The following is a 13,021-nucleotide window of genomic DNA, read 5'->3' on the forward strand; positions in this document are numbered from 1 at the left end:
TGCTTTCTTCCTATCTGTGCTGTGCACAGTCTACACGGCAATCCAGTTCCATCACATCGGTTTCATGGCTTCACTTAAAACTCAGATGGCTAGACGAGCAAGGCTTTCAGATCACTAGCATATAAACAGTAAGCAGATTTCTGACACGTAAGTTATATTCGAGGAATTGCTTGTTTCAAGCAACAGATATCTTATAGAGAGAGCTTTGAACTGCATTTATTTCTAAAGCAACCAAAATTCAGTGCTACAAACAGAGGATTATAACTTCAGGAGAAGAATAAGCAGAAGGAGCAGATGAACTCTCAGGGCCATAGTCTTCCTTTGATCTTATAAAACTCCTATTGATATCTGGAGTTCCCAGTCTGGTGAGAAAATAGACTATAAACTGAATGGAACAAAGATACCAGTCCAATATTTTGGTGGAGACTTTAAAACCATAACCATACAGGGACTCTCCTGCCGTCCAGAAAAGCTGACATAAGGTATAGAATTATCCCTTATCAGATAGTTTTTAGATGGCTACTAAGAGTCTTTAAAAAAAAAATACCAATCATTTGTATGGAAACACAATGAAATATTTTCTTTATCTAAATTAAGAAATCTCTTGTTAATGCTATTTATAATTTTTTTCTGGTTCTTGTATTTTTAAAAATCTAATGTTAATGATATCAAGATTTTTTTTTCTTCTCTTTTTCCCCCAGGTCTTTTCTTAGCAACAGTGAATTCACATGGCGTAACTTAAGAAAGACAACAGAAAGCTAAAATACAATTTGCTATTCAAAGCAAAATATGATTTAAAGCTACTTTTAAAAATAAGAGAAGGAAAATGGGATGGGGTACGGGATTGGGATTGTTTGATTTTTAAACGTTATTATTATTGGCTAATGTTGACATATTTCCTTTGTTTCTTAGGGGGTAAAAGTGTTTTTAAACTGGCAAATGCACTCTTCAGAGATCCTTTTCCATCCCATTCACAGGGAGAGGTTAAAGGTTCAATTTCATGGCCTCTATGCGGGCGTTTCTCTCCCTCACAGGATGCAAGAGCATTACCTGCAAGGATAGAATGCAGTTGTACAACAGACACATTCTTCTTTCTCTTGGGTTTTTTTTTCTTCTACTTTTAATGACCTTCTTATGAAATATTGGGCTGAAATATAAATTAAAAAACACGTTGGAAAGGATGTACAACCGAAGGCTGTGTATGTATATACAGTATGTTAAAAAGCCTTTATTTTTATACTTCAAATGCTCTAAATTAATAAAAAGTAATAATTATCATGTTATCTTTTATTTTCTCTTTATAAAATGCTTTAGTGACCTAGTCTCTTGGTGGAAATAGCCCTCAGTAGTAGTTAAGAACAGGTGTCATCTAGAACGGGCAGATATTTTTGTTGACTTTAGCTACTGAAGTAGCATCATTTCAGGATGCAGATATAAAATCAAGCTTGGTGATAGCAGTGCCAAGGAGATATTTCTGAGAGTGCGTGTTGGGACAGGAGTTTGTGGAAATGCTAAGAATGTACTTCTATTTTGAAACATTTTCCCCTTCATAGTATATATTTTAACACTCCGGATAGTTGACTTCACACCTGAAGCTGTCACTTAAAACTAATAACCTGGAAATGTAGTTTTACTCTAAACATTCTTTTTAAGAATGGCAGAGGTAAGAGTTCTGAACAAAGATATCTGGATGCAAATACAGACAGCACAGATGGGCCCAAGGAGTGGTTCCAATTTGTGTTTTAACATGAAAATATTTCAGCAACAAAAATTGTTTTCAAAGGGAATTACGTGAAGGAAATTTCATGTGTTCTATTTGCCATAAAAAACTTCACGTTATCAGGATTTAGAAATATGACCTGCTTTAAACAACAGTGCAAAATATAAAGTAGCTTTGGGAAAATATAGCTGTGATAATGTATTATTACTCAAAGAACACCACCAGATTTAAATTTTAACATAAAATTCAACATTTTAAAAATGCCATTTTAGTGTACTTTAAAAACATCTCCTTGTGCCTTTTAAATATTATTTATGGGAGAATTTAATTCCTTATAAAAACTGTTCAAATTTTGGCTTAATTTTTTTATTACTCTAAGCATTTCTTGACCTCGTGGGAAAAAATAATTATCGATACAATGAATTTTCTTCATGAAGCAGTGTAAGAGGAATACAGATCACAAAATTTATATAGCTTTTATGAAATATATCTGATTTCTAAGCTATTTTCTGTGTTCGATTTATATACCTCATTACTTCAAACTATTTTTCTTTGCACAGATTTATGGATATAGACAAAACTAGTCTCAAATTGTGTAGAGATAATTTTTGAAGTATCAAAATAGGTTTTGTTCTTGAATAAACTGTTTCCCCTTAATAATTGTACATAATTGTATAATTATAATTTATAATCCTATCAGCTGAGCTGCTAGTCTCTCCTCATGGTGTTGTAGAGCAAACATCCATGATCTCAACATCTCCTAGGCAATCACCAGTTCTCCTGAAGCCAGGAATAGGTGTATTCATAAACCAGCAGCATCACTGCACCACCTAGAAAAGAAAAGAGCTGGTTTTTATCTCAAATCCTGCAAAATAGTGTCATTTTCCCCCACTGGGTTTCTGAATCTGCGAAGTCCCACGCAGCCTATCAGGCAGGGGCTGTGTAGACTCATCAGTCCCTGGGCTCTAATACATCGATATAAAGCTATTGTGGAAAATTCTCAGAGCAAAATCAAGACCATCTTGAGTCTCCAAATACATTTTTTCCCCAGGAGTTTCTGTAACTTTCATCATTTCTCATCAGATTCTTTTTCAGGCACTTTTAATTTTTAAAAGTAAATAAATATAGACACATTTAGTCATGTAAGGGCATGTGGTGTTCCTGCAAACAGAAACCATTCATATTTTTCATATGTAGGCAAAGGATTTATCTTTTTCCGTCCATAATTAGCACTGTCCTAGTTGCATTCAAGAAAGAAAGCTCTAAGAGGGTGCTTGATAGATGAATCTGATTTTCTCTAACAGCCTTCAAACTGGATTGCAATGTGAAAAATAGCTTCAGAATATTTAAAATATGTGTATTACAAAATATAGCTAGCTTTCAACCTCCTTTTGCTTTTATTCCTTTTATTTGCCTCAGATATGAGTGGATTGCACTTGAAAATTTGGTGGTGGGCCTTTAAAAAAAAAAAAAAGAAAAGAAAATTTGGTGGTGGGGTTTGGGTATCACAGACCAGTATTTGTCTTGAAAGGTCAACATGACTATGATACAGACAAACAAACACCAAGGTTGCAGAATACCTAGAAATCTGGAGAGGCCTTTGCATGTGTGTTCTACCTGATGCAATAAAATGGCACATATCCCATGCTCTTTAATGTAATCTATCTATCCTCTCATGTCTGTGTGAAAAATATTACAAAATCAAAATGTGGACAAATATCCTGAGCACAACCTCAAGAAGACTTGGCTGCATGAACAGAAGATTGACTTCTGACGAAAAGAAATATAACTTGATTTTGATCTTAGTTATTTTGTACACACTGCCATGTGTGTGTTTGTGTGTGTGTGTTTTAATCTACAGACCACACGTTTGTGTAACCTTATACCAAAGATAATCATCTGCCTGTAATTTTCATTTTTAACCCATGAAGATACTCTATTAGACCCCTCTGCTGCCGTAATCCTCTTGGCACTCTGGCAAACAAAAGACCCACTGACAGAGGGTTATTAATACCTATGTAATTGCAGTGTTTACTTTTATTAACTATTCTCAGCGTAAGACAAGAACATGCAGAATTGGGTTAGTTTTCAGCCTGGTGATATTTGGAGTTTAAACCACAGACTTCAAGAGCCTCCTTTCATGGCAGGTGACTGGTTGTGAGCAAGACAGAGCTGCCGAGGCTGTTATGAAAAGAAGATGGGATGGATGCTTCCTACAATGAAGGATGAAAATCCCAGATTTACCCTTTCTTTCACTTTTTTACTCTCTTTGAAAAAAAAAAAAAAATCTTATCCTTAAGTCAAATGTCCTGCTTTTCTGTCCACCTTTCTTTCCTTTAAAGCTGCTGGGACTTGCATGTTTGCAGGACTTACATGTGAGTGGAGGCCAGGTCCCTGAAGCAGATTTCCAGTCATTCACAGTTTTGTTTAGCCTGGACAGTCCACTCACAACAACGCTTTTCATTGTATTTACCACCATAGCAACTCAGGACGCCTCATAGAAAAACATTTAAAAAGCCAACCAAACATTTGCAAGCCTCTAACAAAACTTGGGGTCAGATTATTTAAGAGTTTTGGATTAAGGTTCCAGTCAATTACTGTTTTAGGTAAACTCTCCCTGATCACCACTCTTTTCAGGCCCATCCCCTCCTGAGAAAGCTGGGTTAGGGTCATTCCTATGATTTTCTCTAATACTAGGTCTACCATCAGGGTTTTACTGGGTGGTGAAGGGAAAACACCACAAAGTCGCAGAAAGAGTTGCACAAAATCACCAATATTCTTTGTCATTGCCTTTGTTTTTACACACGGGCCAATGACTAGCAGGAGGCAAGTCTCCATCTCAAATGTGAAGCAAATCCATGCTTAAATGCCTGGGAAGGTTGGGATAGATGGACCAAGAATTGCGGAAGTGTTTTCTAAATACATGAGAGGGTGAGCTGTCCTCTACCTCAGGATGGTAGAAGTGCTGGCGCACTGAGCTGAGGTTCGAGGACGGTGACTGTGCCCGTGTGTGAGTGTGGCAGGGCAGGAGGACCGTGGTGTTAAAAGGGAGGAAGGGAAGGGGAGAGGGGCGAGGGGCAGGGGAAGCTTCGGGAGAGGACACCGGGACACCGAAGTAGGTGAGCCTGGCTGTACTGAGACACAGGGTTGCTTCTAATCCAAGACTGTTTGCCAAGGCGGTTGGGTCTGCAGCAGTTATGCTCTTATCTATTTACACAGAGGCAGCTGACTCTCCCTGTGGGAAGAGCAGCCGGTTTTCTGTGGGCTGGCGTCTGCAGGTGAGGCCCTGAGCCAGGAGCCTCCACCATCGTGCTGACAGACGCCAGGAAGGTGAGCGCCAGACTGCCCCGCCGCCACTCCCTGGGCGCTACACTCACCACAGCCCCCCCGGGGGACTGTGAGGACAAGAGGTTCTTGCGCTTCGTGGAGGCAAGTTACCTTTCTTTTTTGTTTTTGAAATGAAGTTGAGGCAGGAACAAGAATGAACTGGGGGGGGCACCAGGAGAGTTTTATGGGCTCAGTGAAAATCCTCCCCCACAGCCTCCTTGCTCACTCAAACTCCAACGGGCTGGGGAGCCTTTCCTATTGACTTAAGCTGGGCTTTGGCTTCAGCCAGCCTCCAGCAAAGTCTTAAACAGTACCTTATAAACAAAGGTGGAAAACATTTCTAACAGATGTCTTCAGTGTCTTGCATACTCATAGACAACTTTATATCCTCACGGTTTCCATCTTTGACAGTGTGATCAACATATCATGTTGCTGATCGACACAGATATGAAAAAAAGAGACAGCAGAACAACAAAGAAGGAAGGATAGAAGTAATAAAGACATCATTACCTGGTCCAAGCCTCATAACCTTGGGAAGCAGGCCTTTGTACAAAGCTAAAATCCTATAATAGGAAGGGAAAGAGCAACATTTTTAATTCTTAATTCTGAAATTAATTCTGAATTCTGAAAATAGAATGGACCAGCTTTATTGAGATGTAGACCCAGCATCTACATGAAAATTTATTTGAAATCACACATATCCCAAACCAGGCAATATCTGGCTGTATATTTTCTGCAGCAAACTGGACAAAGGGAAAGAGTTAATGACTTCTTTATTGCCCGAGCTATGCTGATCATGTCCAACCAGAAATATGACTTTCCTCAGCGAGATGGTTTTTGCTATGAACACAGGTCTTACTTTCAAGACAGCTATGTATATGGACAAAATGACTTTTGTAATTGAATTTAAAAGACCACAAACTCGGTCTTCACAAAAGGAAAGATGACATAGTGTAGATCGAAATAATATTATAATAATATTATTATAATAATAATATTACTTGTTTACTTGAGAATAAGATCTGAGTGAGGCGGGATGAAGAGACAGATGTAACACTTAAAAAAAAAGACTAGCAGAAAAAAACATGTGCTTCAGATATTTGAAAGAAAGCTACTTTCACAGAACTCTCATGTTTAATTCTCCCAGGGGGCTATAATGAGGCGACATTTTGATTAGATTTACAGTTAGAAGACAATCATTCTCCTGCCCACATGTTAACAGGGTGTATTATAGCATATTATGCAAACTGACAAGAAAAAAGGTTCATCTGAGGATTCTAAGATAAACATGCAGCAGGTTGTATGATGGTGGCCCAAGGTTCTGGATGGTGTAAGAACATGTTGCCAACATTTCATCATTGTGTTATCTCACAAAGTTTGTCTTTATTCTCTACAGCTTTTCACACACACACACCCAATTTAGGAGGGCTTAATGGCTCTCAGCAAAATGGAAGTACGATATACTTTTAACAGTACTTGAGTCCTGCACATTTATTAAAATAAGAATGTTACCCTTCTTCCTGGTAGACTGTTGCCATTGTTTTAAAACAGGTTCTGTACTTGATCTCTCCAGGAACTGGTTGAGGCCCTTGAATCCTACTTTTGGCAACATCAAAAGGGATGTTAATGACTGAGGCTATTGTGCCCGAGAGAAGACCAATCCCAAATTTTCTCAAAAACTCCAAGGTTGGATCCTAAAAGAAAAGAAGAATAAAGTAACAGAAAGGGAAGCGGAAGCCCCTAAATTGGCTAAACACTATAAAGCAATATGTATTTAAGCAGAGCATTGCACTCCCCAGCACCCTCCTGTTATTCCAGCGGAACACATTAGGATTTCCTAGGCTGGAACTTGTTTTCTTGACAATCCCATTGGCTATGTTTTTACACATGGTCTAAATTGCTGAAGTACACATTTCCTCACACAGGATTTATAAACACAGTTCATAAAGAAAGACTGGTATGGCATATGGGGATGATTTGTATAATTGGGCTTCACAATGTACTTAGTATTACTGTATCAAAACAGGAGAAATCCAAGCACACTATTAGCTAATTGGCCAGAATATTTTACAAATGACAGCAACTTCCACCATGAAGCCTACTAAAATGCTCATTTGTGTGTGGACCCCCAAATGTTAAATTAAATCAAGGCTACTCTTGGTCTGCTGCTATTCCCCTCCAGGTTTTTTGCATTTATTTTCCCGTGTAGCTGATCCACTGTACTGAGAAGTGCTAGCTTCCTGTTATTAACAAACCAACTTGGGGAGTTTGCAAACCAGCCTGTGACATTCTGTGCATTATAAACAGTAGTAAGTTACTGGACTAATTGGCTGAAGAATTTACAACCTATTGTTCCTGAATCTTATTCTTCCTACATGGCAAAGGAAGAAAAGGAGAGAGAGAGACAGAGGCACAGAGAAAGAGGCAGTGGGGGGGGGGGGGGGATATAGGGGAGGGGGAGGGGGAAGAGAGAGAGAGAGAAATATTTCTTTTTTTCATTTGAATTTAGGTCCTTCACTTTGGTCTGATTTGATTTTCCACCCCTCCCTGCTCTGCTTTCTGACATCAAAGTATTTAATTAGGTCTTATGTGGGAGTCACTTTCCTTCAGCCTATTTTTGTGCCCAGTGAGCTCACATTATGCTGTGTTATAATGAATTTGCTGGGAAGTTCTCATTATGTTTTCAGCCTCAGTTCTTGCCCTGAAGAGAGGTCATCCCACAAACCATAAGTTGCTGATGGAGACCACCCACCCCTCCCCCCATCCCTCCCCTGCCCTTTCTTTTGGTCAATATTTCAGGAGGATCTTCACACGGGAACAATACAGGGTGGTGCCATGATACCATTTTACCCAGCAGGAGAACCGAAGTGGGGAGACATACTTGATTAAAATAAAAATAAAAAATTTAAGAAATCATGTCTGAGCATTGCATGCTTCTAGCTTCTATGGAAGAAGAAAACTTCTGGAAGCTCTGAAATTTTCAACTGAACCAAGAGCCAGATACCATCACAGAAACCCCTATGTGGCTAAATATAAAAAGTGAAGGGTTCGGTAATAATTCTTGGATCTGGGCCATACAGGTGCCGGGTAGGTTTAAAGGGATTTAAAAACCAACAGGGTGTTTCAACAGGAAAAACAATGCAGTGATTGCAGTATGAGTGAGGTGTGTTTAAATAATTCCCCCTTCCCCCCATTTTTTCCCTCTTTTACAAGGAGAGAAAAATGCCTTTATGTTACCCTTCTCCATTATGGCCCCGGAGCAGAACCGGAGCTCAGGAGGATGGCGGGTTCAGAACTGGCTCTGGTTTGTCTGACCTTGCACGAGTCACCAAATCACACAGAGCCCAGTGTCCAGAAGGGATCCGTTTAACCAGCCTTACCTTTGTACTGCATTATTTTTCTGAGAAATAAAAACAAAAATAGCAGTAAAAGTACTATGAATGTTGTATAAGCCTGGCAGAAAATGGCTAGTATTATTATGTAGCCTGTCTTCTAAAGTCTCAAAGCATCCTGTAATAAGATTCTCTTATGGGATCCCTGTGACACAGCCAAGCCCTCCTTTTTGAATTGAGGACAAGGGTGAAAATGATGACTTGTATGTACATTGTCCTCTTGGGTCGTTCAGGGGAACCCATCAAGCATGCAGCCTCTCCCATCTCCTGGTGTGGTCACTGAGGCCTAGAGTTGGAGGAGGGGTTCCCTCCTGAGACATTCGATGAAGGTCACTGTGCTTGAGACACTGCTGAATACTAAAGCTCAAGGTCTTCAGCTCATCACAGTCTTCATCAGCACAAGTATGTACTGAGCCAGGGTCTCTATACACCTCCCAGACTAATAGTAAGGTCCCAGAGCGGTTCCCCAAACCAGATGTGCATCACATTCACCTGAGAGCTTTACAAAGAATGGATGCCTGGGCCCCACCTCAGGTTTCCAGATCAAAATCCCATGGGAAAGGGCCTGAAAGTTATTTTAAAAGATCTGCAGGACTCCTGAAGCTGCCGGGCTGAGGACCCATGTCCAGGCATCAGTGATTCAGATGGTCAGTTGCTACCCTTCTGGGAATTCTAGGAAGGACAAAAGTCTTCTTGGGACAGCCAGGAGGTATTCCTCACCCTCTAGTCCCTGGGCCCCCAGCCAGTTTCTTCCTTGGAGCCCATGGTCTGCTCCATGCAGCAACCCTGCCTGGGGTTGGGTGTGCCCTCTCAGCTTGCCCCTGTTTTTTTTTTTTTTTGCTACGTGTCATCAACCATTCTCAAAATGCAGCGTCTCACACACGTCTGCTCCGCGTGCCCTCCTGGCTACTCCCACTGCTCTGGCTTTAGTTCAGGTTCCCAACACCTTACCAGGTCATGTTTGCTTTTTGCTCTCTATTGTCTTTTCACAGTGACACCAGCTCTCTTTTTGGAAAGACAGACCTGCCTGTGGTATCAAAGACCCTCAATCCTTCCCCGCTGCATGATGAGTAAAGCCAAAGCTCCTCACTTGGCCTTTGGTTTCTTTCCCACATGTTTCCAACTTCTCTCTCTGGCCTCAAGTTCAATACCTCCACCCCACCCCTATACTACAGTCACACTTGTTAAAACATAATTATGCAAATTTAAACCAAGCACTTTTCTAAGTCTTTTCTTCAAACTACTTCCACAGCCTATAAAGTCCTTCTCCATTATAGTCACCTAACACAGTCCCACTCCTCCCTTAGGGGCCAGCTAAAAATCCCCCCTTGCCCAGGAGACTTTAATGGATCCCTGTTAAAATTAATTTCTCCCTCCTGTACTTTTGAACCTCTGTATGAACCACAATCATTGCCCTTGCCGAGGCTCACTTTGTGTTTGGTATATTTTCGCATACATCTATTTTCCCTGCTGGATTGTGAGTTGGCATAGCATAGGAACATGTGTTACTCCTCTTTGTGTCATCTATTACACAGTGTACACAGTAGGTGCTAAATAAATGCCTGCTGATTGGTCTATCAATGTATTTATTTACTTTTGTAGAAACAATGAGAATCAGGCTTTACCCTTAATCACTATTTCTCAAGACTCAGCATCTTTTAGCCTAGAAACAAACCCCTATTAGAACCTTACATTTCTGTCTTTCTGCCAGGAGGCATTAACATGGGGGCATGACAAGACATTGGACATTTGCAAAGTGGAGTATTTCAGGGCAAGTAAATTGAGACTCTCAGGTCACAGAGCCAGGCCTGGGCTTGCTAGATCCCATTGCTCAGTGACTCACAGAGAGAACCATGATATGGCAACCTGTGACCAGATTTTAGCAGAAGAATGTGATGGGAGTAGAGTAAGGTCTTGAACTATTACACTTAGGGCTCTTCTTTCTTGTACTTCCTGATCTTTCCTTAGTAGGGAGAGGCATCCACTTGCCTGAAGAATGAGAGTTTATTGTAACAAGACTATGAAGAGAGAAAAAAAGGAATTATTTAGTGTTTCTGGTTATCAAATTATGCCTTTTCATGTATTACATCAGCTAATCCTCACAAACTTTGATGCAAGAATATTATTATTCTTGTTTTAAAAATGAGTTAACTGAAAGGTTAAGTATAAGAAGGGACTTTTTGTTACATCCATGTGAACCCAAGACTTTGCCTTAGGGCATAGTTTTTCTACTGATACTCCTTGGTGTCCGTGGGTGGGCTGGTGGAAGAGGTGTCCCGGCACCTCCTGAAGTTGTAAGCAATGTTTCTGTGTATGTGTATATGGGCTTTTCTGTAGAGAGTGTCTATAGGTTTGATGAGGCTCATAAAAGCTTAAAAACAACTTCACAAAACTATTTCCCCTACCAATAAATTTACAAACAAGAGGGGAGTTCAGGGTTGAAAACACTGGGGCTGAAAAAAGAAAGTCCTAATTTTTACAGGGGTTATCAGGCAATTCAACTTCATGAAAAGATTTCTGCACACATTCCTGCCCTGGCATTGGGTTCTCATACCTCAACCATTTCTATGAACTCAGTGGTTCTCAAAGTGTGGTGCTGGAACCACCATCATCAGTACCATGTGGGAACTTAGTAGAAATACAAATTGGGGTTCTATCCCAGGCCTACTGATGGAGATGGAGCCCAGTAATCTGTTTAAACAGTCCTCCAAATTTAGTCTGATGGATACTAAAGTCTGAGAACCCCTGGTTAACAGGAAGATAATGGTTCATCTCTTTGTATCCTTGGGTTGGTTAAGCGGCACTGGGATGCTCTGGATATGCTGGGAGGGATTTTAAAGCTTTCTTTGGGGGCGCCTGGGTGGCTCAGTCGTTAAGCGTCTGCCTTCGGCTCAGGTCATGGTCCCAGGGTCCTGGGATCGAGCCCCGCGTCAGGCTCCCTGCTTGGCGGGAAGCCTGCTTCTCCCTCTCCCACTCCCCCTGCTTGTGTTCCCTCTCTCACTGTGCCTCTCTCTGTCAAATAAATAAAAATAAAAAATAAAAAATAAATCTTTAATAAAGCTTTCTTTGGTGGAAACAGGGCTTTGTTTCTTTAAGGCTGCAGAACTAAAAGTGATGTTGTTAACTCTTATCAGCCTCTCCTACCCCTAGCCCAGTCCAGAGCAAGAATGCACACTTATGAGGTTTTGGGTATGAGTGATACCTGTCACCTAATCTGAATGGGTCATTCTGTACCAGCTATCAGTGAATCACTCCAGCATTTCTGTCAATAATGATAACAACACATCACAATGAAATTAATAGCAAAAGTAAATAGAAACAAAATAATATATATTTTATAATATTTATATTATTTTTCATAACTTTCATTATGAGAAATAATGATACTATTAATAATACTTATTGCCAGACACCATCTTACATGCAAAAATATATACAGAACATGTATATTATATAAGAACCCTATGGATTAGGTATGTAACACCATTTTACAGATAAGGACACATGACTGAGAAAGTTAAGTCAGTTAAATTAAGTCCAGGATCACACTGCTTATAAGAAGTGGAGCCTGGACTTGAACTCAGGTTCTTCTGATTTGCAACCATATGCTCATAACCATTATATGATAATGGTTTCTATCCATCATTCATTTTTTGTTTATTCATTCAACAAACATTTATTGGATGTCTATATATGCCTAGTCCTACACTGGGTGCTAGAGTTGAATGTGGACGTAAATGATCCAGAGAGGGATTGGGGCGGGTGTATTATTAAGTATCACGGTACAATGTGATAAGTAATGAAGTGGGAGTGTGAACAAAGTGCAAGGGAAACATGCAGTAGGGAGAAGGAAGTTACTCCTGGGCTTTCACTATCAAAGTCCTGTGATATAGTACCTAGCTTCTCTGCCTCTTAAAAACTTAGTCACTTCCGGATCTATGTGTCCAATACCCCAATTTCTTTATGGAGGCCCAAAAAACTGGTATCTTTCTTGCCAGTCTTGGAGTTCTGACAGGTCCAGTGCAATCTAGCTACCTGGGGGAGAAATGAGGTGTCATAGCCCTCTTGTTGCTCAGCAGAGAGGGAGCAGACAAAAATGGCAGCTGCCTGCTTCTCCCTGAGGAAACTACATACTATTAAACAACCAACTGAGGGGCACCTGTGTAGCTCAGTTGATTAAGCATCTGCCTTTGGCTCGGGCCATGATCTCAGGGTCCTGGGATCGAGCCCTCTGTTGTTGGGCTCCCTGCTCAGTGGGGAGTCTGCTTCTTCCTCTCCCTCTGCCCCTCCTCCTGCTTGTGCTCTCTCTCTCTCTCTCTAATAAATAAAATCTTTAAAAAAAGAAAAGAAATAAACAACTAATTGGTCAAAAGGAAATTAGAAAATACCTTCAGACAAATATACATGAAAAGACAATATAGATTAAATGAAAATACAAAACCTATGGGATGCAGTAAAAGAAGTATTCAGAGGTAATTTTATAGTGATAAACACCTACATTAAAAAATATCTCAAATAAACAACCTAATTTTACAGCTTGAGGAGCTAGAAAAAAAGAAGAAAAGTCAGTCCAAAATTAGCA

At 40.2% G+C, this 13,021-nt stretch overlaps 1 protein-coding gene across 1 annotated transcript in view; it reads right to left on the reverse strand.

The window, feature by feature from the left end:
- Positions 1 to 2,488: 2,488 nt before the first annotated feature.
- Positions 2,489 to 13,021, reverse strand: part of SLC25A21 (solute carrier family 25 member 21) — a 141,621-nt gene continuing 131,088 nt past the window's right edge. The window contains exons 7-9 of the mRNA XM_032404574.1: positions 6,560 to 6,741; positions 5,558 to 5,610; positions 2,489 to 2,550 (exon numbers count right to left, since the gene is read on the reverse strand). Coding sequence (XP_032260465.1) covers positions 2,489 to 2,550; positions 5,558 to 5,610; positions 6,560 to 6,741 — 297 coding nt within the window. The remainder of the gene's footprint in view (positions 2,551 to 5,557; positions 5,611 to 6,559; positions 6,742 to 13,021) is intronic.

Source organism: Phoca vitulina, unplaced genomic scaffold (genome assembly GCF_004348235.1).
Source record: "Phoca vitulina isolate PV1807 unplaced genomic scaffold, GSC_HSeal_1.0 scaffold7, whole genome shotgun sequence".
NCBI classification, from domain to species: Eukaryota; Metazoa; Chordata; class Mammalia; order Carnivora; family Phocidae; genus Phoca; species Phoca vitulina.